Here is a 27237-nt window from a genome sequence, read left to right on the forward strand (position 1 = left end):
ATGCTATGTTATTTTCTCTCCTGCACACACACCAGCCAGCAGAACCAGCTCCCCACCACCTATGATCATGCTTCCTCTGCTGAATGACAGACTCTGCTAACGGCCCAAACATGGAATCCTTTAATTAGGATTCTGGGGCCAACGTATCGATTTATTTATCACTCAGGATATGGGCTTGAAGTTCACCAGCCTAGCCTTTGGCGACAAGGACCAGCACCACCCCTCAGCAGCATTCTTGCACTGCAGGAAGCCTCAGGCACCTAGGCAGAGCATGTGCCGCCACATTCAGCAGGGAGGCACACGAGGAGCAAACAGACCAGGCAACGCAAGGAAAACCCTGCCCACTGGACTGGGGCAAATTTCTCTCCACCCCGAAGGGTAGGGGTTAGTCAGACACAGAGCAGGGACACGCTGCCTCCACGCCAATCCACGCAGCCTCCCAGGCACATCAGCCAACATCCTGCTTCCAAACTGCCACAGTCCACAATATTGCAGAGGCAGAAGAGAGACGTTCCAGAGCATCCGAACAGAACTGCTAAGATTCCCTTTGCTAAGTTAGCCAACCCTGCCTCCACCCCGTTGTACAGGGTATTTTGTACCCACGATTGTTACACCCCAAGTGGAGGAGGCAGGAGTCTGAAATAGTTCCTTCCTGCATTATTTTTTGGGACAAGCTTCTTACCTCTCCTTGCAGACTTTGCATCTGATCCATGCTGCAGTGGCAATGTTCAAACTGAAAAAGAACAAAGGCTACCTGTATCAAGTCCATTTCCAAGTCAGAGCTCAAAAAGAGGAGCAGGGATCCCTGTAAATAATCTGCTGTGCTTGCGAGGAGACACCCAGAATATCTGCCGATGTCGTTTCAGTTTTGAATACCGCAAATTGTCCAGCCCCACGGGCTGATCAGGAACCACATCCTAGGGAGATGGGCCATCCACTCACCAGCAGGTATCATCTGCTGCCAGCACAAGCACAGAATTCATACAAACGTGGACAAGGCCACACCTATCCACTGAATCCCTAGCAGGGCAGGTGTTGGTCCTTTCCAACTGGAGCACTTTTTAAATATATAAGCAGCTTGAGCTTCTTATGAAGATGGACCAGAGCTCCACGGTCAAGTACATGCCTTGCATGCCAGAGATCTCACAAATGGTGCAGCAGAAGACTGCTTTGTGTTTCTCACTCACACACAACCAAGAATGGGGCCCCTTGAGCTGGCGAGTCACAGCAGACGATTCATGGCTGCAGGAGGGCAGCTGCCGAGCCAAGGCAGAAAAACTCTCCTGCTCCTCACAGGTGCCGTGGCAGGCCCATCATTCCCTCCAGCCTCTCGGCTGCTTCTCCACCCCCAGCCATGCCTGCCTGCCTCTCTGCTGCTCGGGGTGGCAGCCGGTCAGCTCTCTTCCTCTAAACACTGTGGGAGTGGAGGGCTGGGGCGCCTACAGCACCCTCTACACGCTGCACCTGCACAGGCTACACGACAGCCCTTCCAGGAAGAGCTATGGAGCTGCTCTCCACCATAAGCAATGCTCCCCAGTTATCAGAAGGTCCCTAAACTTTCACTTGGAGAGGAGGGGGGGATACAGCCAACCACCTGGAAGGAGGAGGACTGAAGCAGAGCCTGCATTAGCAGAGGACCACAGCTCTGCTTCCAAGGCCACACATGACAAATGCAGCAGCACTCACCCCTGCAACACTCAAGGCACAAGAGGAAGGAAGGAAGGAAGCATCATACCAGGAAGTAAAATGGCGAGTTTGGCTGCCGGGCACGGGCTCCAGGGGTTACGCTCTGCCAGGCGGGATGGCCAAATGTAACAGTATCTCCCTCCTGCAAGACCACTCTGCCTAGGCAGAAAGAAAGGTTTTTTTAAAAAACAGGCCCTCTTTCCTTCTTGCACCACCAACCCCCCCGCCCACCCACGTTCCTAAACAGTTAGTAAACGTCAGAGCCAACCCAGCAGTCTCAAGCTTCAGGGTTTCTTCTTGTGTAGCCAACCTGGAAAGGCTTTCTGGGCATGCTCTGCAAATAATAAATGCACATGGGAAATCAGGCCTGCAAGCAACGAAGAGAGGAAGGGGCAGCTTCCGATGGGCCAAAGGTGAAAGAGAAACCACTTCCGGGCAAGTTTCAGCTTGATTCTGAGCAGCAGGCAAGTTCTTTGGCCTGCAAAGGGTTCTGCGTCTCACATATCCGAGCTGAAACCACAGACCTTCTAGCTAATCATGTGTTCTTATGTAGTTCTCACGGCCTCTGCCGAGTTCAGCAGCTGGCAACCCTGACAGTTCATTGACGTAGTTAAAGAAATACTAATTGCTCTTTTAATCTCAAACAAGTGGCAAGTTGTGGCTTTTTAATCTTGCTTGAGAAATTAATCAACACTATCAAGATGTATTTTGAGAGCACTTGGCTTGCTCATCTTACAATCGTTTTAGGGCTCAACCAGTGTACCTAGAGAACAATCGTTTCTGACAGTCAATTTCTCTACAAAAAGTGCCACCTTATGGGCAAACGAGGCTTCCGTTGATGGCTCTGTCAGAGAAGATGGAGGTGAGGTACTTCTGTGTGCACACATGCTTAAGCCTGATTTGCCTTAAACTTCAGGCATTTAATTAAGTCTGAGAAATGTTAGAGATTTGACTTTTATCGCATACGCGTTTTCTGTAGCTACTGGGTTAATTAGCATTTGTATTTAACTTTCAGGTTCTTGCCTAATAAAGAGTTATGTCTTATTTCAATGAAAGTTATTAACTCAGAGGAAGTTTTCTAATGGCTCTGATCAAACGCTCAGACCCGTTATACCTCATTGTACTATAAAGGTAAGTTCTCTGTCGGTGTATCTTATCTTCTATCGATCGGATTAGGTCTCTGTTGATGCTCAGCTAACAGGAACAACTGTCATCCAGTTGAATCATACAGACCCTTAATTGGAAACCAATTAGATAATTCATCACGCAAGAGCTTGGGGAACCCCAAGCAAGACCCTTCTGTGCTGGCAGCAAACAGTAGCACGGCACCAGCGGTCTGCATGCCGACCTGACCCGACCCGACCGCCTCGCTTTCTGCCAGGAGCACCGCTCACCACGGATCCGGACATCATTGACGTACACCCCTGACAAGCTGGAGTCCACGAGCTCATAGATGCGAGTCCGAATCACGCGGGCATGAATGCGGGACATGTAATCGCTTCCTCTTGGGGTGGCACAGCTGAGGAAATAGTCCACGACGTCTTTCTTTCTGCCAATCAGTGTTACAGTCTTCCCGAAACTTGCAGGAAAAAAGGGTTATAAAGTTATGAACTATGTACACTCCCTCTGCCCCCTTACATTTAAAATTTTAACAAAAAAGAGCTTAACAAAACTTGAACATCATAGGCAGGCCCCACACAGCCACCTCTCCCCGCCCCGTCACATTGCGCAATGAAATTGCTGAGCAGTCAGGTCAGAACGGATAAAAGGAAGTACTTCTTCACCCAAAGAGTGATTAGCGCATGGAATTCACTGCCACAGGAGGTGGTGGCAGCTTCAAGCACAGACAGCTTCAAGAGGGGATTGGAGAAACATATGGAGCAGAGGTCCATCAGTGGCTATTAGCCACAAGGTATAGCTGGAACTCTGTCTAGGGCAGTGAGGCTCTGTATTCTTGGTGTTTGGGGGCAGCAATCAGTGGGAGGGCTTCTAGTGTCCCTTCCCCACTGGCAGACCTCCTGAGGACACTTGTTTCTTTGGGCCAATATGTGACACAGAGTGTTGGACTGGATGGGCCACTGGCCTGATCCAACATGGCTTCTCTTATGTTCTTAATGCGCAACATGCCATGAGATGATAATGTGGTCATCAGGCTTACACAGCACCACAGGGCAGCCACACCTGCTTTGCATCACCAAATACCAACAACAGGGAAGAAGAGACGGTGGCATGTCTAGTTCCAACCAGAAATGATGAGCTGCAGAGACAGACCCTGTGGACCCCTTCCGCTTGAGAGGGGTGCTTTCCTCCAGCGGAAGGAGCCTTCCAGGTACAAAATGAGATGCATCAGAAGGCGGCATCTTCTGTCAGAGAAAGTGCCACTGCTAGCAGAATGGATCCACAGGGAGCCTCTCTCAAGGCCTGACATGATCCTGGGCCTGTAGGCCTCAAGGACACCTGAGGCCAAGAGGCCTGACCCTCAATTCCCCTGCAGGCCTACACTTCCCCACTTTAGGATAGGACTGAGGGAAATGGGGGGAGGGAGGGCAAGGAGTCTGGATCACGAGAGAACTAGCATCAGTCCCCCCTGGATTACTATCCCCGTAATAGAGCTGGGGCCGAGAGGAGTGCCTGGCCCAATGTCTGAAGAAGGGAGCTCTGACTCTTGAAAGCTCAGACCCTGAAAATCTTGTTGGTCTCTTAAGGTGCCACTGGACACACATAGGATTACCAGGTCCCTTTACCCTCCCAGTGGGAGACTCCTCGTGCACATGCACTTCGCTGGTGCAGTGACATCACTTCCAGGAAGTGACGTCATTGCACAAAGCTGGGGAGCGCCATGCGTGCTGTGCTGCAGGTCAATTTGGGCCCCAACTGGGCCCAATCCGGTCCTTTGGGGGCCCAAATCAGCCCGCTGCAAAGCACAGGAGCGCACTCCCAGGGCGTTCTGACGACATCAATGAGGTGCTGCGCCGGCCCCAGGTGTGCGCTTCAAAGGCCTGTTCCCTGTCTTTCCTCCCACCAGCCAGGTGAGCAGTAGGGGGGGAGAATATGGGGACCCCCCACCCTCACTGGGGGAAGGGGATCCCTAGACTCCCTATCTTGCTGTTCTACTGCAGACCCACATGGCTACTCACCTAAAACAGGCCTGACCAGAGTCATGTAGAACAAGAACGTGACAGCCAAACTCTGCCCACCTCGCCACCACACTCTGCTCTGTTGCTTTTTCTTCCATTCTGGATCACTTAGGACCAGGCTGGGAGAAACACAGCTTCAAAAAATGAGACACAGCCAGGGGAGGCAGGGCTGGTTTAGCTCCCCCTTGCACTCCATTTTCAGCAAGAGATCACCCCCACACACTTTACACATGAACAGGAGGGCAGAAACACATGGATCTCCCGCCCCATCCCGGTTTGGTCCTTATTCGAATTTCCCAAATCACAAGACATGCAAAAACCTAACATCCACAGCACAGGCAGCTTCACCAGTGACGCTTCAGCGGCATGGGTGTAAAGAACAGCTCCGTGCACCACCACGCGCAAAGGGCTCGTGGGCCTGTTTCAACAGACGTGCACACGCTGGGATTTGACAAACACCAGTTGTAGCTTTGAAATGTGTCTGCACGTTCAAATACGGCCATCTGCACACGAAGAGCTTGCCCCTGCCGCCACCAAGAAAAATGTGGGGAGAAGTATTGGGGCTAATTTGGAGAAGGGTTGAGGAGCTCATGTGGGGCAGAGGGAGGGCGTGAAGGGCGGAGCCAGTGCTCGGCTGCTGTGGCCCTTTCTTACACGCCCAGGGTAATCCTGGTCTCCGTTTTGGAATTTTCCTGCAGGCCAGATTGGCCAGGGGTCCTGCAGATTTTGTGCCTTCTTTGGGGCACCGGAGGAGGTGAGCGGGGAGACGGCTGTGAATTTCCTGGTCCATTCCAGCCCTGTGGTTCTACCCCCAATGACGTCACCAGGAGCACAGGAACTCAATTTGCCAACTGCATTTCTGAATAAAAGCAACAGGAGGCTGCACAGCACAAACAAACAAAAACTCTTTTTATTGCCAGACAGGAAAGCCAGCACAGGACACACAAGGAAGCAGCAACGGAGTCCAGCACAGCAAACCAAACCAGCAGCGCAGCCAGACAGGAGCATTCGCACTGGGAGCAGAACGCAAGACCAGGTGCAGCCTCAAACGTGAGCGAGGCCCCGCTGGATCAGACCACCAACGCCAGCACCCCATTTCACGCAGGGCCCAGCCAGAGATGAGATCACTTACTGGATGACATCCGCAATGCCAGAAACAGAAGCTCGGCTGCCAATCCTGCGCAGGTGACAATGGGTAAGGCCCGCACTGCAGGGCTGGCAAGACGCTGCCATTCCAGAAGGCGGAAAGTCGTTTGATATCCAGTTTGGAGAAGGACAAACCTAGAGAGAAAGCAAACAAAGCAGGCCTTTTTTTCATGTTGTCAGCAGAGGACACCCAAGCAAAGATTTCCCCTTTTGACTCAGCAAAACAAGAGAGAGACCAGAGAGAGAGAGACGGGGAGGCACATCCTCTATGGGACACCTTGGAGACCGCCGCCTCGGAGAGCAGCTCTGCCGTTTCTCTTTGAACCCCTGTACAAAGCGCCCATTGAGCAGACACTGGCCAGCAAGGCAAAGGCAGAAGCTTGAAGGCGAGACCCCAGCCAGATCCAGGGTCCCCTGGCCCCACGCGCCGTCCCTGTAAGAGCTGGGAATTACGATTGTCCTGAGTGGGAACTTCCAGGCTGGGGGGGGGAGGGGGCGCTGCTCTGGTACTCCAAGCAGACTGACTGCAACACCTGGCACAAACCCCTCTTCCCCCATGCTGTGAGCAGAAACCAGCCCTGCAGCATTTGAGAACGAGAGTTCCCACGAGTCCAGTCAGGGGACCCTCTGATGAGCCCCTGGCAAAAATAAGCAGACACACACACACACACACACACACCACACAGGGGTGGCCTTCTTAGCAGCACTTCAGCAAGTGGTCCAAAGCCCACCTGCCCCCAAACACCGAGGGTGGAAAATTCCCTAGCGCGTTATTTTCCCACAAGTTTTCCATTTCAACAGATTTGTTCACAATGAATGGATGCCACTAGGAACACAGTATCTGGCGAACAAGGCAGCTTCACAGTTTATTAATGTTGACTGCGTGCACCGTTATGCTTTTAATGCACTGTCTTCTAAATTTGCAATCCACTTTCTACATTGTAGTATTTCATGCCTTTGACGCTTTTTTGTTTACACAGTTTCCAAACTCTATAATCCTAGTGCTATTGCATTGATTGTCGGATGTCTTATGCTGTCTGATCATCAATGGATCTAATTTTCAACATTGCTCCACATGTGCATACTTAAATCCAGATATCGGGGGTGTAGATGGACAAGACAGATCTTCCTATAAATCTAAGAAAAGTCCCAGGTTTGCAGAAAAATCTGAAATCCAAAAAAACCGGAAAACATCAAGCTGTAACAATTAAAATGTATTTGAAATAAATATTATACAGCGTACACAATCATAAAATTAGAAACATAGGGCTTAAATATCAGGCTACATAAGAAGTCAGAACAAACTTTAGATAAGCTATAGCATTTTCCAAATAGAGCTGATAAACATGTCAAATGACCAACATGAGAGCATATGCATTTTCATAGAATCATAGAGTTGGAAGGGGCCATACAGACCATCTAGCCCAACCCCCTGCCCAGTGGCTCTAGGGACTTCCTCAGTGGTCAATAATACACACTTTTACAAAAAACAAACCCATACATTCAGAAACCATCATGTTTCAATTCTGCCCTGAGGATATTATCTGGAAATATAAATAGAAAAAACAGGATTTTAAAAAAATTGCTATAATGGGAATAAAGATATTTTATACTGTAAAAAATTTCAGAAAACCACAAAACCATTTTTACTTCCTATATTGTGTGGTGTGATATAGATTATTACAGCAGGCCATGGGTCCCTTCACATGGTAACTGCACTCACACAAAACTCTTCATTGGTGTTATCATCTATAGAGCAAAAATTGCGTATGAGCTAAATTTTGCAAAAATAAACATTTAAACCTAAAAAACACTCCAATCTACAAACAAACCTGATATTAAGTTTCCAATATCATCAATCTGTAACTGAAATCAAATAGCCCATTTGTCCTGTAAGTTCAGATACATGATAGAATGAAACGATGATGCAATATCTTGCATGGGGTATGTAATTCTGCTCCCAAAGGAGGGAGGGGAAGGGAAAACAAAAAAAGGGAAGAGGAAAAAATAGACTTAAAACTTCTTGAATTCAGCACTGCAAAATACGAAACCACAGGCACCCATCCCCAAACCCCGAGTCATTTAGACTCAGCAGGTCCAGTCCGCTTTCAACATCTGGAGGTGGTGAACTTAGAACGCTGCTCTTTTCTGTAGGGGTTTACGCAGGCTCAAAGAGGCATCCATTCAACAACCCAGAAGTGAGACAGAGGTTGACGAGTGGAGTGTAAATATCTTTATTCCCATTATATTTCCAGATAATATCCTCAAGGTAGAATTGATACATATTGTTTTCTGGATGTATGGGTTTGTTTTTTGTAAAAGCGTGTATTACTGACTGCTGAGGAAGGCCCTAGGGCCAAAATGCACAACGCCTTATGTTGGTCATTTGACATGTTTATCAACTGTATTTGGAAAATGTTATAGCTTATCAAAAGCTTGTTTCTTATATAGCCTGACATTCAGGCCCTATGTTTCTAATTTTATTACTGCGTACATTGTATAATAAATATTTGTTTTGAATATATTTTAATTGTTATAACTTGACCATTACAGCAGCCTCAGTATATTTCAGGTTGAGTTTTGCGGTTCCCCCCCCCCCTCCCTTTGCAAGATGAATGAACAACCACACGTATGGCACATCAGGCACAGTTCTTGGGGTGTGTTATAATTACTGTCTCAACCATTTCCAATGTTTTTGGCTTGCCTCTTCATAAAATAAAACAATATAAGGAAAGTGCAGGTCATGTAGTCTTTAATTTTTGAAAGAATTATTCAAACAAAAGCAATTTCTGCATAAAGTTTTGAATTAGTTTGAATGTAAAATTTAAAGCATAATTGATTTTCCTAATCAAACATTTCAGTTCAAGTGCTTGTTGCTATCAAGACATAAAATTAACAACAGTACTTCAAGCCTCAGTGAGAAACGTGGATTATAAAGAAGTAAATAAATACCTTTGCAAACAAAATGCAAGTTAAAATAAACATGTTAAATCAGACTGCACGCTGTTCAGGGCACTGAAAAATCTTCTGAAACTTTTTCCAATTCCTTTTTTTTTTCTGGAAAACCCTTATCTCTGACCACCACTGCGAAAACATGTGAAGCATACGATGGACCCTGCCTTGAAATAAGACCCATCTCCACATTAGCACTGTAGACAGCAGGTACCATGCAAAGGAGAAAAATGAAGCACCATGGTGAATTGGGGCCAAAAATCCAGATTTAAGGAAATTATTAGTCAGGAGTTTTCAAGTATGGAGTAATTAACTTGGACACTTAATTCCATTTTAGACAAAACCCTGCCCTTTGAACTGCTTTGCCTCAGTGCAACCACTATAAAGAACAGTTTGACTCCTCTTCCTACGTTCTGGCTTTTTACAGGAATTGTGCAACACACTTAAGGAGGCAGCAGGATTTGGGTAACCCTAAAAAAATCAAGTAAACCACCATGGTCTCTTTCTCCCAATGGGAAACACTGCTTCTTCAGGAGAACTTGAGCTTTTGCTAGTAAAGAATTGACAAACGCTGTACCTCAACTCGGTTGGTATGTCTGTTTTGGTGAGAGAGACACAGAGAGCTATTTTGAAAACCTATGTGGGGGGGGGGGTTAACAAAAATGACATGCCATTTCTCACCTGTTTCCAGGCTGAGAACAGACCAAGGCTGGCTTTGGAGGCAGATCAGAGCCCCCCCGAGCCACCCCCCCTTTCAGCAATACCGGGCTCTTGCTCCTCAGGTTCTTTACTCAAGGAAATACTTGAGTAAAGAACCAGCAGCTAGGCTAAAGAGGGACTTGACACAGGAAAAACCTAAATTACAGAGTTGTATAGGACATGCTTGTGATATTTCTTTCTCAAGAATTATGTTAAAAAAGTAAAAGAACCTCCAGCAACGCTGCCTCTCTTGGCCCTGTCTCCTTGCCTCTGTCACACGTCTGTGTTTCTTTCATTAACACCCAGTTCTTCTGTACCGGAGCACAGCGCAGCTTCCTCTCCCCCACCCTACACGTGCTTTTGGCAGAAGAGAGAAGCTTGCAGGTGTTTAATGCAAAACTAGAACGCACAGCTGGGGCACGGTTTGTAGAAGAGCAAGACCTTCCTCCTAACTCTTCAACCAACGAGATGACTACTTAGGTCCTCTTTTAACAGGAATCAATGTGTTATTTTTCTCTTCTACGTTCAAAATAAAATCACGGGTGTTTACACAGCTTTATTCTAACTGCATTAGCTACAACACTAGCATGGACTTTGCAGAATATTTATAAAAGAAAGATGTTATAACATTGCAGGGAGACAGGAACAAAGTGCCAGATGTGTTGGCAAGGAAACTTGAAGGTCATAAGTCAACATACCACCCCCGACCACAAGATCTGCTGCCTGTATTCTTGAGTATTCGGGGGGGGGGGTGCAATTTTCAGATTCTTCTCTACAATGAATATGGCTGGATCCAACTCCAGCTGAGAGACTTATTCTTCTAACTTCAAACTGCCACTGCTAAGAGAGAGAGAGCGCAAGCATGGTTCACCCAGTTCCATTCATGGCTATTATTCTCTTAGAACATTTAAAATATTTGCATTCTGTTTTCTCTGTGGGTTACAAGACTCAAAGCAGCTTACAGATTTTAAAATCACAACCCTATACAAAATCACCAGTCATAGAAAAAGTCCAAATAGATCAAGACATTGACGAAGCAACAAATCACTCTGTTTATTACAGTAAACTCCAATTGGCCCCCCCGTCCCCTCCTGACATCACCCAGATGCCAAAGATGCCCAGTAGCCGGCAAGCACGCACCTCTTGCGAGGCCTTGGGCAAAACAGTTCACAGAATCAGAGGGACCCCCATAAACGCCTGTGCCATGCTGGGGAAGCTCTGCCTGCAGAACCTGCCATCCAGTTCCTGGGCGAAAGACCAAACTGCTGTGTGGACTCCTATGGGGAGGTGGTTCCCCAGGCGCGGCAAAAGGCTTCATTTAAAGGTTAAGACCTTGAATTGAACATGGAAACAGACAGACAGCAACTGCAGATTTTAAAAGTCGGGGTGCTATGCATATGCCAGTTCAGTCTGTTGGCATTTGGGCCACGGTCTTTGAATCCACTGCAGCCTCCCAGAGTTCACTGGAATAGTTCAGTCTTGAGATTACGTAACATGAACCAGCGCGGTCAGCCAGTGAACCCAAGACCGCCATCTCCACCCTCCATGCAGAAAACCACTCTCTGACCTATGATTCTCTAACCGAAGGGCGAGGCCCTGCAGGTCCCCAAGTTCTTAATGCAGTCTGTTGGTGCAAGGTTGACACCACCCAAGGCGGACAGTGCAGGTCCCCACCTCCTCCTGGCCAGGACTCTGCTTCGCCATGCTCCCCTTCACTCACCTCAGTGGGGTTTCCAGGCACTGCCCTAACACAGAGATGGCCACTTCTGGAGGCTCGTTTAACAAGACGCACAGCTTGGTATCAGCAGCATTCTGACAGCGACCCAACCCCAATCTTCAGACCGACTCACTTACCAGCCTTGCATTAACATGAGCACAGGTGATAGAAGTGACCTCTCATGGGACCCAAGTCGCGACCTACTTCGTCTCACAGAAAGGACCCTGGAAGTGCTTTGCCTCCACCCCACACTGTAACCACCTCTGCAGAACTGCACTTCCTACTGTGATGATGATAATATAATGACAACAACATTCAATTTATATACCACCCTTCAGGACAACTTAACACCCACTCAGAGCGGTTTACAAAGTATGTCATTATTATCCCCACAACAACAATCACCCTGTGAGGTGGTGGTGGGGCTGAGAGAGCTCTTAGAAGCTGTGACTGACCCAAGGTCTCCCAGCTGGCTTCAAGCGGAGGAATCAAAGCCGGTTCTCCAGATTAGAGCCCCGCTGCTCTCAACACCTGCACCAAACTGGCCACCTCACAAACCTTATCATATGCACAGGGAGGCATTACCTTTGCCAGCTTTCAGACTGAGATCAAGCAGCTGCCTCTGTGCCACAGCCGGATTTTAACAATAAAGGGGAGATGAGTCATCTGAAAAACACTGGCGTTGCTTTGCCTCCACAGAACGACTTTCCTACAAAGGGCCAATTCCAAACATGCCCACAGCTGGGCAGAAAGCCCTGTATCTTCATGTAAGATGGCTTCTTAAACCCGGGGCAGGCAACACCCTTCTTTACTGCTTTCCTTGCAAATGTCGCCGTACCGTTACCTGCCTTCAGCTGCAGAGACAGCAGGGTATAAATATTTTAAATAAATAAAGGTCTCTCTGGCAATATTCCACTCATCAGGCAAGAACTGGTGATTTTTTTACCAACAAGCTCCCCACCCACCTTCCTTCCTCTGGTCTGCCTTCACCAACCATGAAAGGCAGGGATAGAAACAGAAAGGGCTTGTTTACAGCTGCGCTTGTCTGAAAGTAAAATCCAAACACCAAGAGCATAATCTGCGTAATGCTTCTTTTTACTAGGACCAACTGTCTTCACCAAAACTGAATGGTTCAGGAGAGCATTTTTGTAAAGGGTACAGGGGCTGTAGTGTAGTCTAGAGGAATGGCTCAGGACGATGCTTTTATACAGGGAACAGGATTGCAGCCTATACCCCTGTCTGTTGAATGTAGTATCTTGCTGTTGCTGCATGGTTTTCTACTTTTGTAATTCCAGTTTTGCATTGTTTGACATGTCTGGCACCTTTTTCCGCACTATTTTGAGAAAGGGGGCTTTGACTCTTATACCCTGAACATCTTGTTTATCTTAGTCCTTTGCATTATTGGGTCTCATGCTATTCAACTGCGTTGCTTTGCACTGTGGAATCTGCCCCGAGTCTCATCGCCAAGCTACAAGTGACGAACGACACTTGAACGACAAGTGAACAGACTCACGTGTACTCCTCCCTGTTCACTTGTGCTCAAGTGCAGTGATCAAGTGGAGCGCAAGTGAACAGGGAGGAATACACGTGAGTCTGTTCACTTGCCGTTCAAGTGTCATCCTCACTTGTAGCTTGGCCCTCAGTGAGAAATGTAAACACAGTAAATCTCTGGGCGCAGCAGATCTGATTTTACCAGCAAGTAATTGTGCAAATTCACCACAGCCAAAAGCCAATTGCTTCTTAATTTGGGACTGTATTCTTGGAATTGTCAGACTTAACTACCATAAAAAACTGCATGAAATGCAGAAATCACTCTTCTTTACTGCCTCCAGTTCATACGCCATCAATAGCCTACAGTGCATTCTGTCAGATTTGGCCTGATAGGTAGGCCACCCTAGTACATCACTAGCCCAGTTATAACCGTCATTGAATCTTGTCACGGAATTTCTGAGGGACTGCAGCCCCCCCCCAACAGTGCCAACTCTGACATAAAAAACAGTTGCCTTTTTCCTGAAGGGAAGGAAAAGAGAGAGCAGAGGTCGGATGGAAAACTGCAGCATAAGAATGGGCTTGTGAGAGCTGGAAGGGCACCAGTGGGGCTTGCGGGGCTGAGGCTCTAGACTCCTGCTGTCAGACTGAAGCTCTGGGGAGAAGCAGTAATCTTGTTTAATCGAGGCTGCATCCACAGCAGGTATGTACAATTTTGGGAAATTTTGAAGTCACAGAAAAAAACCCAAAATTTAGGGAGAAAATGAAGTATATTAATACTTAATGTCCTATCCAACCGAACTAATTTTACTACTTTAACACCATTTAATGCATCATTTATAACTCAGTGAACACATAAAATTGCAATATTTGATGCATTTATGGAACATAAGCGTTATGAATGCATTTCCTACAAGCAAAACTGCAAATACACCCAACTCATGAGAGAGAACCGTAAGTTGATGCACACTATGCCACTTTAGCATGCATCCCTTCATTTTTGATATCTGAAAAGTAGAAAAAATAAGAGCTAAATAGAAAAGACAAACATTGCAGTAAATAACATAAAATATATTATTTGGTCAGAAAAAGGGGTCACACAAAGGATCAGTATCTCCATAGACAGATGTAGATCCAACTAGATGCTGTCTCCACGGCAGCTTCGCTCATCCAAACAGGGTCTCCTGCAGGTGCCACCCTGCACATGGGCAAAATCAACAGCAGCCCGTACATGGGCTTTCTCTGTGGTGGCCCCTACCCTGTGGAACGGCCAGCCTGAGGTCAAGAGAGCCCCCATGTTCCTGGCTTTCTGCAAAACTGAATTATTCAAAAAAGCTTTTTACTCAGATAGGAGGGCAGTATTGCAGGGAGGGGGTCTCAGATCCTTTGCTAATGAGTTAAGGATCGTAGACTTCACCACTGTGTTTGCCTTACACAATACCTATTGCCTTAAATTTGTACTCCTATATACCACCTGTGCTTCATGTTGTCTAATGTCAGTCCTAGAACTGATTATGTTCTGTTTCAGCATTTCTTCAACTCTGTATTGGATTCCTGCTACTGTTATGTTTTTGTAAACTTGTATCCATTTGCCCTGTGGCATTGTTCACGGAAATGTCCTTGATATTAGCTGTGCTAATCTTACGCTATGTAATCCGCCTTGAGTCTCAGTGAGAAAGGAGGACTATAAATGACATAAATAAATACATTCTGTGGCTCGTGGTTACTGAGAGCTTAAGAGTTCCAGAGGTTTGGTGCCCCTCCTGCCCCCACCTCCTTTTCCTCTCCAGCCAGGGGGAGCTGCGAGACACTCGCTTACCCAGTTTGTGGGCATTTGTGTCACAGGGGTTGGAGGGAGAGGCGGAAGGGACGTGCACAAGGGGAAGAGGCAGCTCAAAGGGACAACGAAGCAGCCCTGGAAGCCCTGCAGGCTCCCCCCCCCCTCCCGAGGACCCTTCTGGGTGCAGAAGTGCCCCGGGGAGTCCGGAGCACGCGGAGGATGCCACTCATCCCCAAAGAGAAACTATTTCATTTTTCCCGGCACATCACCCAAATTTCGGATTCTTCCCATGGAAAAACTGAACAAAGGGGCACGGGGGGGGGTAAGAACTTTTATGTCCAGATTCTCCTCTCTGGTCCGGGCAGCCCCGGGCAGAAGCGCCTCCCGCAGCACCACCAAAGGCCCCGCCCAAGGCCGCCTTCAGACCGCGCTGATGAATCCCCGCCAGCCAGCCAGCCAGCCAGCACCCCTCCCTCCCGGGTTGCCATCCTCCAGGCGGGGCCTGGAGATCTCCCGGAATCGCAGGGGCCTCCCGGCGGGCGGCACGGGGCCAGGGCAGGGCAGCGGCGGCTAAGCGAGCGGGCAGCCGCCCGCGCCCCACTGACCGCTGCCGGGGCCGCTGCCCACCGAGGCGGGCTTGTCGCGTGACTCGCTTCCACACGACGGCGGGGCGGGGCGGGGGGCGCGCCCGGGAGCCTGAGGAGGAGGAGAGGGCGGGCGGGGCTCTCCTCGGCCACGACAGACACGCGTGTGCCCGTTCACGTGTGAAGCAGCTCAGCACCCACCTCCGCAGGGGCGCCGCCGCCTCTTCGCTGCGCTCCAGCCGCACCGAGCGCGCCCCCGAACCTCCGTTCCCGCGCGGCACAGTCGGCCACGCCCCCTCCTGGCGCGGGGAGGGGAGGGGCCGAGAGGGAGCCGCGTCGCCCGGACTGGGAAGCGAAAGCGAAAGCGCGCCTCTGCGCCTGCGCGAACTTCCGCGCGCCTTCATTTTTGGCCGCGTTTTGCGTTTGGGCGGGAAAAGCGGCGTCGCCTCAGGGCTGCGCGTTCGCGCTTGAAGAAAAGCTGTGAACGCGCATCTCGCGCTCCCCGTCCCGCCCGGGACTGCGCTGGCTCCGCTGGGGGTGGGGGGGGTGGCTGAGTGGAGCCTCCCTGGCCAGAGGCAGTGTACCTCACGGCGACTGGCGCCGGTTCGGCCGAAGAACATGAGGGTGGCGGGGGAGCCCTCAGGGCGCCCCAAGTCAGTCATGAACCCAGTCAAATAAAAGATTAAACAGATATGGCAGGAAGCGCCCGGGGTGCTGGCCTCATCCTGCGCAGCGGCCCTGAGGGGGGGGGGCGCGCAGACGCTGGCCCAGTGGGAGCAGAGTGATGACACGTGTGTGTGTGCACATGAAATGTTCGGGGGGGCATTCTTTAAAAGGGAGCAGAACACTAGCAGAAGGTGCGGTGCAGAAGGGAGCAGGGCTGCAGTCTCTTATTGCACTGTTTGTTGATGCCACTAGCAATACGGTCTTGGGCAAGCACTGCACTTTCCACGTTTATTTCTTGCGTGCACTGTCTTGTACTTTCCTAATCCGCCTCCGTTGGTATTTCATGCCTGAGAGTGGTTTGCATTGTTGTCTAATCCTCTGCTCCTGCCCTGTAGCGTTGTTTCTTTGATGCCTTACGCTGTCTTGAACTTTTTTTTTACGTTTTGTAATCTGCAATGATGTTCAGCCACAGCACCCAAGCCAGGGCAAACAACTCACGCATAAGTGACCAACGACAGGAAGATGGTGGCATCCGTTGGCCACTCAATGGGCAGCCTAAATCAGTCACTTCCAGTCCTATGAAACCATTCAGTAGCCCTGAGTCCAGCTTCAGTGTTGCCTCCAAACTACAGGGGAAATGGATGGGAGGGGGGCTCCCCAGGAAGGGGAAGGGGTGTCTTCTTGGTGTCCAAGCAAGCACAAGGTGCAAGATGGAATTGGAGCACAGAAAACATGGGCGGGCGGGCAGGGGGGGGGGGGGGCTCTGCAGTGTCTGTGCTTCTCGGAACATGGGTGAATTGGCCAGAGCCTCAACTTGCCCCAGAAATTAAAGAGGACTTAATCCTAGCATTACATTAATCTTTTCCTTTGGGGGTTCAGAGCAGCTCACAGGGGACTGGTCCTCTTCCATCCCAGCCCTGCCTGGGTATACATCTACCTAACTTCAACAGAACTACATCATCAGGGGCTCCCAACTCGTTGCATCCACTGATCCATCCAGACTCACTTGGCTTTGTTTCTGGCCCCGCATTAAATGTCTTTCCTTACACCAGCGGCTTTCTTGGCAGTGCTTTCCTGCTTCAGGGTTAGGTAAACTTTGCTGTTATGGACAAAGCAGTTGTGAGTGCGTGCTTGCTCAAGGGGAGGATGGGCTGAGACGGGAAGCTGTCACCTTGTGCAAGATGGCAAATGACCTTGGGCCAATCACACACACTCAACCTGACCTACCTTGTAAGGGATAAAAAGGATGCTGTAAGCCACTTTGTTCTCCATTGCGGAGAAAAGGCGGGTTTAAACCAAGGCCGTTTTCACCCGTCTTACCAGCCGTACAAAATCGCCGAAACTCCCGGAACGACAGCATCTTCCTGGCGCGATTTCCTGTCTTGACTCCGGTTTGTGGCACGAATTGTACCACAAACCGGAGTCAAGACGGGAAATCGTGCCAGGAAGACGCCGTCGTTCCGGGAGTTTCGCGTGATTTTGCGCGGCCGGTAAGATGGGTGAAAATGGCCAATGTAATTAAATAAGATGCTTAGAGGTCCCTTAGCGGTGGAAAATGGGCTGCAAATAACCAAAAAACAAAACAATTGCCATTGCCGTCTTGATAATGGTTCTTTCTAGGAACTTCTAGGAAAGGAGGCTCATTTGTTGGGCGCTGCCCCTTTCCAGTTTGCTAAAGGGAGCAGCAAACAACAGTGCCTGACCCACAAAACAGTCTTGATGCTTTTATTTTAGTTGCTTTTTTATTATTTTAGTTGCTTTTACTTGGGCCTTGCCTTTATTTTGACTTTTACATCTGTCCAGACACATCTATGGCAGACAGCTGGTCTCCACCCTCTAGGGTAGGTTAGGGGCATTTCTTAGCATCCATCAGACTGGGGAGCTGCAGCCGAGTTAACCAGACCGTCCCACCCGAGTGTGGAAGAACCCCTCTTCTCCTTAGGAAGGCAGCAGTTCCATTCGAGAGCCTTGCAGGAGTGCCCTTCCATCAGGGATAGCTGTCAGCGTATGAAAACTTAGGGATGAAATATTTCTGCACCGATTGCTGCTTGGCGGTGAATGTCTGTGGGGGAACCGGCTTCTCAGAGATTGATGGGAATGGGTCCAGGTTGATTTTCGGTACAGGAAGTTTCACAAAAGGTACGAACCCCTTCAAGAGATAACGCGAGAAGATGAATGGGAAGTAGAAGTCTGCATCTGAAGGAAAAAACAGAAAGCAAAAACAAAGCATGTAAGAAGAAGAGTCCCGTTTGCAGCACGGGAACCCTCAGATCCCTGCCCTCCCAATCCTCAGCTTTATTTAGTCTTTATTTACTTCAGCTATAGATCCTGCCTCTCTCTCCAGTAGGGACCCAAACCAATTTACGTTGTTCTTATCTCCTCCATTCTTTCTGTCATATATGCCTGTCTGCATATCTGCCATTAATGTATTCTGTGTTACGTACTGGTCCTCTGAGGGCATGAGAAGTTTCTTATTGATGTTAAGGCAGTAGGTTATCAGACAAGTATGTACTTTCTCTTTCCCCGCTGCCTCCGGAAGTGTTCTTGAAGGCCAGCTCTAAATATATCCTCCTTGGCAACTGAGATGATTTCATTCTTTGTTCTGTCTAGCCTAAACCTAGCTTTTCCTCTGCATCCCGCCCCCCCCCCCGGCTCCTCCACGCCCAAACTTTAATGGTCCCTATCCTGATGGCGGGAACCTTCCCTATAACTAACACGACCGACCTCATCCACGTCCCTTCTGCCAATTCAGTTGTCTGAGCACCTTGAACCTGATGGATTTCTAATACAGTTACTCCAACCAATACACCTGTGTGTTTGCGGCGGAGACCCTGGGGATTCTAGCTGCCAAGGACTGACACATTCCTTACAACAATCTTGTGAAGTCGTGTAGGCTGAGTGTGTGTGACTGGCCCTAGGTTACCCAGCAGGCTTTCATGGCACAGCAGGGATTTGAAGCTGGGTCTCCCAGCTCTTAGGCACTTTAACAACTACACAACACTCGCTCTCAGCTTCCCTCATTCCCTTCCCTGTCAAGCTTCTCCCTGGGAAAAGCCTGGTCGAGTTGCAAAGCTTGCTCGGGGGCGAGCCAGGAGAAGTGCCACCTTCTGAATCAGAACCTTGGTCCATCACGGTCCGTAGTGCCTATTCCGACAGGCTGTGGCTCTCCAGGGCTTTATGTAGCGTCTTTCACATCACCTACTACCAGTTCAATTCAACTGGAGATGCCAGGGATTGAACCGGTGATCTTCTGCGTGCTCAGCATTTCTCCCAGGCTTTAAAGAAGGGTTTTATCAGGTTTTTAATGGTCTGCTTCTGTTTTATTGATAGTGTTTATGCTGCTTATGACTCATGGCTCGTTTTAATGGCTTGTGTTTTATACTGTGTTTTTTAATTGTAGGATGCCTTGAACAGGACTCTGAAAAGGTAGCACAGAAACATTCCAGATAAATAAATAATAAAAGTGACACCGACAAGGATTTATCTGTGGGACTGGGAGAGTCTGAATTACAGGGAGTCCTTTAAAACGAAATAAAGGACACCAGGCAATCCTGGACGCTTAGTGCTTTGGCCACAACTGACCAGCGGGTTTAAAAGCAGCACCTGCTTATTCTCTTATCTGAGGCAAGTAGATGATGCTCACATGGTATTCTACATATATTCTGTGGGGGCCACAGGGCAGGGAGAAAGGCTCACGGCAGAATGAAAAATTAATATTACGGAGGGTGGAAGGGACATTAGACAGGGCCGCCCCTCTGGCTGCTGCTCAGTAGCGCACACAGGCTCTGGTATCAACTTGCTCCCACTAGTCACGGCTGTGCATAAATGCTCCATTGTGGCAAAATCCTGCCACCAGCTGTTCAGTGGGGTCCCCGTGGCTAACAGGAGATTGTGAGCTTTGGCACTTACGCTTGTGTATTCTGTTCCTCAGCATTGCGTTGGTTTCTCCCAATCGCAGGATGGCTTGACTCCTGTCATGCCAAAGAGAAGGGCTTTGTCAAGCACAGCAAGACTCCATTAAAAGCACGCTCTTAAGCAGGGCTTTTTTTCTGGGAGAAGAGGTGGTGGAACTCAGTGGGTTGCCCTCGGAGAAAATGGTCCCGTGGCTGGTGGCCCCGCCCCCTGATCTCCAGACAGAGGGGAGTTGAGATTGCCCTTCGCGCCAAACGTCGTGGAGGGCAATCTCAACTCCCCTCTGTCTGGAGATCAGGGGGCGGGGCCACCAGCCATGGGACCATTTTCAAGAGGTTCCGGAACTCCATTCCACCGCGTTCCCGCTGAAAAAAAGCCCTGCACACACATACAAGAGGCAAGTTTGCTTCAGTGGCAGATTCTTTCTCCATTGCTTTCAAGATTAAACCGTAGGTCAACCTGGTCTTAAAGTGAGGTGAGAAAGTTCCTTTCAGCTGTAAACATTTTCTCCTGTATTTACTTCATAACTAAGTTTTAGCCTTGGAAGAGCTGCTTCCCAGAGACGTCTCGAACCCATAGCAGAAGTGTGGCTCCAAGCATTGAAATGTTTATATTACAGAGGTCCCACTCTCCTGTCACTCACTACCAGCCGGGTGCCATGTATCCTGGGAAATGTAATTCTGAAGAGATCTTGGTATTAACCTTTTTGATCTTTTATTCTGTAAACAATTAGTACCAAGGTATGTAAGGTTCTCTGATGTAACTGTTCTTTACACAGACGAGCCTGGAGGAGGTAATGTGTGTTTGAACTTTATGTAAACAATAAAACTCGTATTTCTTTGTATCACTATGATTTGGAGCCTTGAATGTATTTGGGTAAGTGGTAGTAGGAGAATTTATAATTGGCAGCAGAATACTATTTAAAAAATTCTCCCATCACTAGCCTGAATCCAGACCAATCTCAATTAATGTAATTAAAGGTGCCTTTTAGCTACCGTTTGGCCCCTAAACTTTTGTAGCTGGTTTCTGGATCCTACCCACCAGCCCAACCTCACAGCTGGTCTACTTCCTTACTGCAATCACTAAACCGACCTGCTGTGGACCTTGTCCCTTCCCACATCGCAGCTAGTTTTCTGGATCCAAGCTTGCTTCCTCAACCTTTTGGTTGGTTCACTCTCTGGACCCCCATTTTTGGGATGAAATTACTGAGCTTTCCCCTCCTTTAAACCCTGGAATGTCCTCCCCAGACCCGCTTTTCATCACCCGCTCCTGGACTGGACTCTCACCCATCTTTTCTCTTGTAAGTCTGTGTGTTTTCTTTCTCCCCTTGTTCCCTCCAAAGCACCCCTGGCTCGCCTAAGAACTAGCTAATCCATCTTTTCCAGGTTTTCCCCTCAATAAACAACCGCTGATAGGCAGGTAGGGTCGTGTAATGGTTTTGCATTTTTTAACTGTATGGTCTCATTTTGCTATTGTTGTTTTCTATCTTTCCATTCTTTATCTTGTTACAGGAATTACGATCTCTATCTAATTTACAATATCCCTTCCACCCTCTTCCTAGATTATAAGGACCCCTTCCTTTTTCCACTCCTCATATCTGAGGAAGGGAGCTATTTGGAATCTAGTTGGTCTTTAAGGTACTACTGGGCCCAAATCTTGCTCTTATTTAAGAGCTATTTTCTCCTTCATTCTTTTGGAGTGATGCCCCAAATTGGGACCCTCGTATACACAGGCAGAAGATCTCAAAGTTCATTCTTCAGGAGATGGGTGTTACCATGTAAAGGACGCTTTGCACATTATAAGTCCTGCATGGATACCAATTTGGGTAACAGTATGCAAAAAATGTTCTGCATATGCTCAGAGGAAAGTTACTACTTCTCATATTTCAATACTCAACCCTAGAAGAGGAGGGTTTAATGCTGTCCCTTTCCTCAGGTTTTAGGCTGGGACAAACCAGAAAGTTAGATAGAGAGGTCAGGGCATCTGTTTACTCCTTAATGCCTTGAACTATCCTTTGATTGTGTAGGTTGCTAATCTCAGGAGTTCCTTCTCTCCTGACATCCTTCTCTTCCTCTCTTTGTCACACATCTATCTCCTCTCTCCATCTCGCACCAAGGATGCAGGACTTGTCCTACCATCCATGTCCACCCTTAGACTAGATAGGTAGTTAGGATCTGTCTCTCCTCCTTTCCTATCAGAGAATGGAGTTCCTACAATGAAGAACTCTTATTTCTTTTCTAAACCTAAGCCAAGTGCTAGGAAAAGTGGAAGGCAGCAGGAAAAGAGGAAGACCTAAAATGAGATGGCTGGACTCAATAAAAGAAGCCACATCCTCCAGTTTGCAGGATCTGATTAGGTCTGTTAGAGATAGAACGTTTTGGAGGGCTTTCCTTCATAGGGTCGCCATAGGTTGGAGGCAACTTGACGGCACACAACACAAGCCAAGTGTAAGTTTGTTGTTTTTTCTCACTCTCACACCAGCCAGCAAGTTCCAAACACCCGTCACGTTCTCCCCTGAGATTGGTATATTCTGCCCAGTATATATTAAACTTTTAATACTTGGGATGGGTGCATTTTTTCGGACATCCTGGAGCCAACCAGAAGGAAGGACTTCAGTGCCTATTCCTTTGCCCTATGCTACATTAATAGAGCAGGGGAGGGACCACAAAGGGTGGGGGGGGTGAGAGAGCAAAACTTCCAAGTGATGATTAAATGAGCCAAGACAGCTGCTGTGGGCCAACGTCTGTGATGGCATCGGAACAATATCCTGAACTACCTCCCTGAACCACTGAGCTCAGCTGAAGAGAGAGATTCCCCACCCCCCACCCCCACCCCTCAACAAAAGCACCAGCCTTGTGGGAAGATGTCTGGATCTTGCACAACAAAGGAGTCACAAGATTGCATTCACTTTTTAAAATGGTGCATATGGTGACAGGCTTGTACGGCTTCCCCATTGTTGCTGTGGCTGCTCATAAGGGCCGTTTCCACATGGCTTACCTGCTTGCGTTATGTCCTGGCAGATCGCGCAAAAAACATGTTTTTTGCGCGATCTGCCGGGACATAACGCGAGCAGGTAAGCCGTGGGGAAACAGCCATAGTGCGGTGGCAACAGAACTTCCACCCCACAGCCCCCCCCGCTTCCCCTGCATTTTGCTAGCCCTAGTCCCCTAGCAGCAGCCACCCCCCACCCACCACCGGGGACTTTTTCAGTTTCTTTGAAATATTGGTAATTGCATATTGTATTATAATATCATAACCATCTGTTCATCAATTTCTCTGAATTCCCAGATTTCATTTTTAAAAACACATGTTTTTGATGCCGAGATAAGCATTTCCCCTTATATCTCTGCAATGAAAGGGCTTGGCTTTTTGAAAATGAAAGCTGAGAATTCAGAGAAGCAGACAGACAGATTGTTATACTGTATAGCAGTATTCAACTGATGGTTTTAAAAAATGTTGCAAAGGGGAGGAAATGACAGTTGGGGGGGGAATGAGTTGGGGGAAAGGGCACCTTTAAAGGGCAGCAAGGCATACCTTCCAGACAGAAAGCAAATGCATTTAGGTTGCCTATAAGTAGGAAACATCAGATCAAAGGTGGTTTGAGAAAACATGGGGAAACCATGGAAAGACCATGGATGGGCAACTATTCTGTGCGGAAGCTTGGAAATAATCCACCGCAGTCAGGAGCCCAAACTGGAACAAAAAGCCTGCGTAGAAGAAGTCACAAGGCCTTACCATGCATTTCTGAGGTTGTCACACAACTAAGGGGGTTCCAACCGGCACAACAGTGGCCCAAGCAGGGCCCCTTGCTCTCTCCCCCCCTCCCAGCAAGCTTCTGCATTAACTTGAGGAGCACAGAGGCGTTCCTTGACACTTTCCAGACAAAAGATGCCCTTTGGAGATCATCGCTCACGCCTCCCCGGCCGGACCCACACCCTTTGTGACAACGAAGAGCGTGACTCGCCCAGCTCCACAGGCCTTTCAGATGGTGCCGCCCCTTCTCCACCTGGGCTCTCTGTGGCCGTGGCTCTATAGGACAGGCTTTGTAGCACAGGCGCCCTCCACTCCCAAAGCCCTGAGTGGTGCTGGGTGTATTCCAGCTCCCTTGCTTGCTGTCACCCCCCCACCCCCACCCCCACAGCCACTTACTTTTTGAGGGGGGGCAGGGGCATGACCATGTCTCTGGGCAGCTCCTCCGACTGAGCCACCAACCGTTTGATCTCCTCCAGCTGCCGCTCTTGCTGCTTTTGGGCAAAATAATTGATGGCGTCCACGGGATGCTCAGAGCAGGCGTCCTTCCACTGTGCGGGAGCTACTTTGGCCTGCAAGAGGGAGTGGCGGTGAGGAGCAACGGGGCCACTGGACTGGCTGTTTGGGAACTTCTGGGGTGGTTGGCGTGGGCCGTGGTGAGAAGGCAGATGGAAAGGTGGCCACTGCCCCTTGTTTTGGCCTTGGTCATTCACAGCGGTCGAACCAAGCAGAAGTCACAGCTGGCCCCAGGCTGTTGTGCAGATTCCTGTGCCAGGAGCAACAGGGGGCCCAAGAGCCCCCACGGCGCACCCTTCCAAACCCTTGCTCTGCTCACCTGGAAGCCCAAAGCGTCCAATGCACCCCCAGATGCCAGCACACAAGAAGGCCTGCCCCAGAGCCCCGGACTCATCGGGTTGGGGGCACAGACCACGAAGGTGGCGGCACTGGCCTTTCCCTCGGCTTCCCACCTGGAATTAGGTCTTGGCCTCCTCACCTTTGAGTAGTGCTTACGCAAATGCTTCCCTCCGGGATGAACCTGGTGCTTCGGAGTAAGAGCCCTGTGCTCCTGGAAGGAAGAGAACCGGCCCATTAGAGCTAAACCCTTGCCGGGCCGGGCAGAAGGCCTGTGCCAGCTCAGACTAGCCAAAGAAAGCCCTCAGAGCTGGAGCCGGAGGCAGCATCCCATTTGCCAATGTTGGATGCCTCTATAACTCTCCCTTACATGTAACAACAAGAGAAACTCTTCATGGGGCGCTGAAGAGAGTCCAGAACCTTGGGCAAGCCCTGGACGCTGGTGCCTCACTCCAGAGCAGCTCACGATGGGAGGCTCCTATTTGACCTCTTCTGAAACAACAGCACCGGCCTCCGGCTTGCTCCCGGGCTCAGTTGGAAGTGCTGGGGTTGGCCCCCAAAGGTCCAAAAGATCTGAGCAGGCCAGAGGAGCCACAGCTGTATTATCCCTGGCTGTTCAGCACCTCCGAGCCGAGCGCGTTGGCTGTGCTGCAGAAACCTCCCCCCCCCGCCCCCATCACGCAGCACTTCCCCAGCATGAGGGGGGGCCCCCCTGCCCTCCCCGTACACAGATTGCTCTGCCTGCAACTGGGGTGTGCGGAGCAGAAGGTGGTCTGGCTCCCTAAAAAAAGAACATCTTCGCAGCCTTCCTCATTAAGAGGGGAGGTCACCAGCAGAAGTCTGTCAGGTTTGAGGTGGTCTAGGCGGGGGGGGGGGGGGTGTTATGGCCAGAATGGTGGCGGGGGGCCCTGAGGAAGTCAGAAGAGCCCCCCCCCTCTCCTGGCTTTCCGTAAACGATGCAAAACCGAACTATTCAAAAAGGCTTTTTACTCAAATGGGAGGGCTGTATTGTAGGGAGGGGGTCTCAGATGCTTTGCTAACGAGTTGGGGATCATAGACTTCATCACCATTTTTGCCTTACATATTATCTGCTGCTTTAAATACGTACTCCTATGTACAACCAGCGCTCCATGCTGTCTAATGTTAGGCCTAGAATTGATTATGTTTTGCTCCAGTATTTTTTCTACTCTGTGTTGGATCCTTGCAAATGCTAGGTATTTTAAACTTGTATCTGTTTACCTTACAGTATTGTACTGAAATGTACTTTCTTGACACTGAGTGTATTAACCTCATACTGTGTAATCCGCCTTGAGTCTCAGTGAGAAAGGCAGACTATAAATGACGTAAATAAATAAATAAAACCTGGGTTGAGTCCTAGGAATAAGCGGGAGGAGCAGACAGAGAGGGCCTCACATCTCTGGGCACTGGGGGCCCACAGGCAGCCTCGCCTCATGCTGCATCCACCATGGATTGCTTCTTTAGCTTGGGGGTGGAGGGGTGTGTGGGAGAGCCAGGGCCAGACCCCAGGGGCTCAGACGTCGGTCTCGCTCGTTGTAGGCTTGGGGCCAACGTTGCTCTTATTCAGGGAAGGTTGCGAGAAAAAAAGGAGAGTGAATCTAGATGAGTTTCGCTTCACCATGCATTTATCTTATCTGTGCTGCTCAAATCCTGCCACCTCCTTCCTCATCTGACCTAAAGCCTGCAAGAGACGCTGCATGGCAAACAAGAGGGTCTTTGGGCTTCCGGAAACGAGGAGCATCTGGCCTAGAGTGCAGAGGTTGCCACTGACAGAACCGACCAGGGCTCTTCAGAGAGCTTCTGATACCATCGAAAGGTGGCTCCGTCAAGGCGGGATGTGGACCTTCCTCGCCCAAGAATAGGCTCACCAAACAAGTGCTGGTTTTGTTTCCTGCAGGCGTGCGCAGATGTCACTTGCATTCTCATCCTGAAAACGGGCTCAGGTTCTCGGCTTGTGCCAGAAACATGGGGAAGGGCGCCCTGCACCACTGCGCAAGAGGGGATGCGGCTGAACAAGCTTCCTCTGCACCGCCAGAAACCGTGGCGGGAGATGGGGAGGGCACGCTTTTTCAGAGAGGGGGAACCCGGAACTGTGGATTGGTAGAAAAATGGAAAATAAAGCCATCTACGTTCTGGAAGGCAGCCCCTCTGGGGCGGTGGAAGTTTGGTTAGGGGCTTGGTGTGAGCTGCCCCCACACTGCCAAGAGAAAGCCGTGACTTTGAGCCAAGCTACAAGTGACGAATGACACTTGCCTGGCAAGTGAACAGACTCACGTGTATTCCTCCCTGTTCACTTGCCATTCACTTGCTCTCCACTTGAGATCAAGTGAATGGCAAGTGAACAGGGAGGAATACGCGTGAGTCTGTTCACGTGCCCGGCAAGTGTCCTTCGTCACGTGTAGCTTGGCTCTTTCTTGCATTGCACGGGGGGCTGATGACCCTTGGGATCTCTTTCAGCTCTCAGTTTTTATGAAAGACCCACCTGGAGTTCTTGCATGACTGCTTCCAGCCAGAGAGAGCAGACCCGCCGCAACTGCTCTTTGGAGCGGTCTTTCTCCACCTGCCAGGAGTTCATCTCCTTATAGAAATAATGGTGCGGATCCTGCACTCCCATCACTTCTATCAGGCCCTCAATGATCAATCTGGGAGTGGAAGGGGGGGGCAGAGAGATCAAAAGGTCAGCCCTCTCGGCATCTTGCCTGCTCCACCTGGTGCAGCCCCCAAGAACGGGAGGACGCCTTCATTTTGCATTCAGACTGAAACGGAGGAGTCCTTTCAAAACAGAATGTGGCTTGTCCTCAGGGTTGCAGAGGGGGGAAAGGAAGAGCGATGCCCTGTGCCCCTCACCAC

At 49.4% G+C, this 27237-nt stretch overlaps 2 protein-coding genes across 2 annotated transcripts in view; both read right to left on the bottom strand.

Annotated features, from left to right (window-relative positions):
- The window catches only part of LOC129334028 (uncharacterized), a 64299-nt gene extending 47172 nt beyond the window's left edge, over positions 1-17127 (bottom strand). Inside the window, exons 1-6 of the mRNA XM_054985952.1 lie at positions 17083-17127; positions 15391-15534; positions 5956-6104; positions 3081-3265; positions 1736-1845; positions 683-733 (exon numbers count right to left, since the gene is read on the bottom strand). Of these exons, the coding sequence (XP_054841927.1) occupies positions 683-733; positions 1736-1845; positions 3081-3265; positions 5956-6104; positions 15391-15534; positions 17083-17127 (684 nt within the window). The remainder of the gene's footprint in view (positions 1-682; positions 734-1735; positions 1846-3080; positions 3266-5955; positions 6105-15390; positions 15535-17082) is intronic.
- A 491-nt stretch (positions 17128-17618) lies between these two features.
- The window catches only part of WDR97 (WD repeat domain 97), a 58618-nt gene continuing 48999 nt past the window's right edge, over positions 17619-27237 (bottom strand). Inside the window, exons 22-26 of the mRNA XM_054984383.1 lie at positions 26870-27029; positions 24512-24583; positions 23917-24089; positions 19765-19826; positions 17619-18051 (exon numbers count right to left, since the gene is read on the bottom strand). Coding sequence (XP_054840358.1) covers positions 17843-18051; positions 19765-19826; positions 23917-24089; positions 24512-24583; positions 26870-27029 — 676 coding nt within the window. The 3' untranslated portion in view covers positions 17619-17842. The remainder of the gene's footprint in view (positions 18052-19764; positions 19827-23916; positions 24090-24511; positions 24584-26869; positions 27030-27237) is intronic.

This window comes from Eublepharis macularius, chromosome 7 (genome assembly GCF_028583425.1).
Source record: "Eublepharis macularius isolate TG4126 chromosome 7, MPM_Emac_v1.0, whole genome shotgun sequence".
Lineage (NCBI taxonomy): Eukaryota > Metazoa > Chordata > Lepidosauria > Squamata > Eublepharidae > Eublepharis > Eublepharis macularius.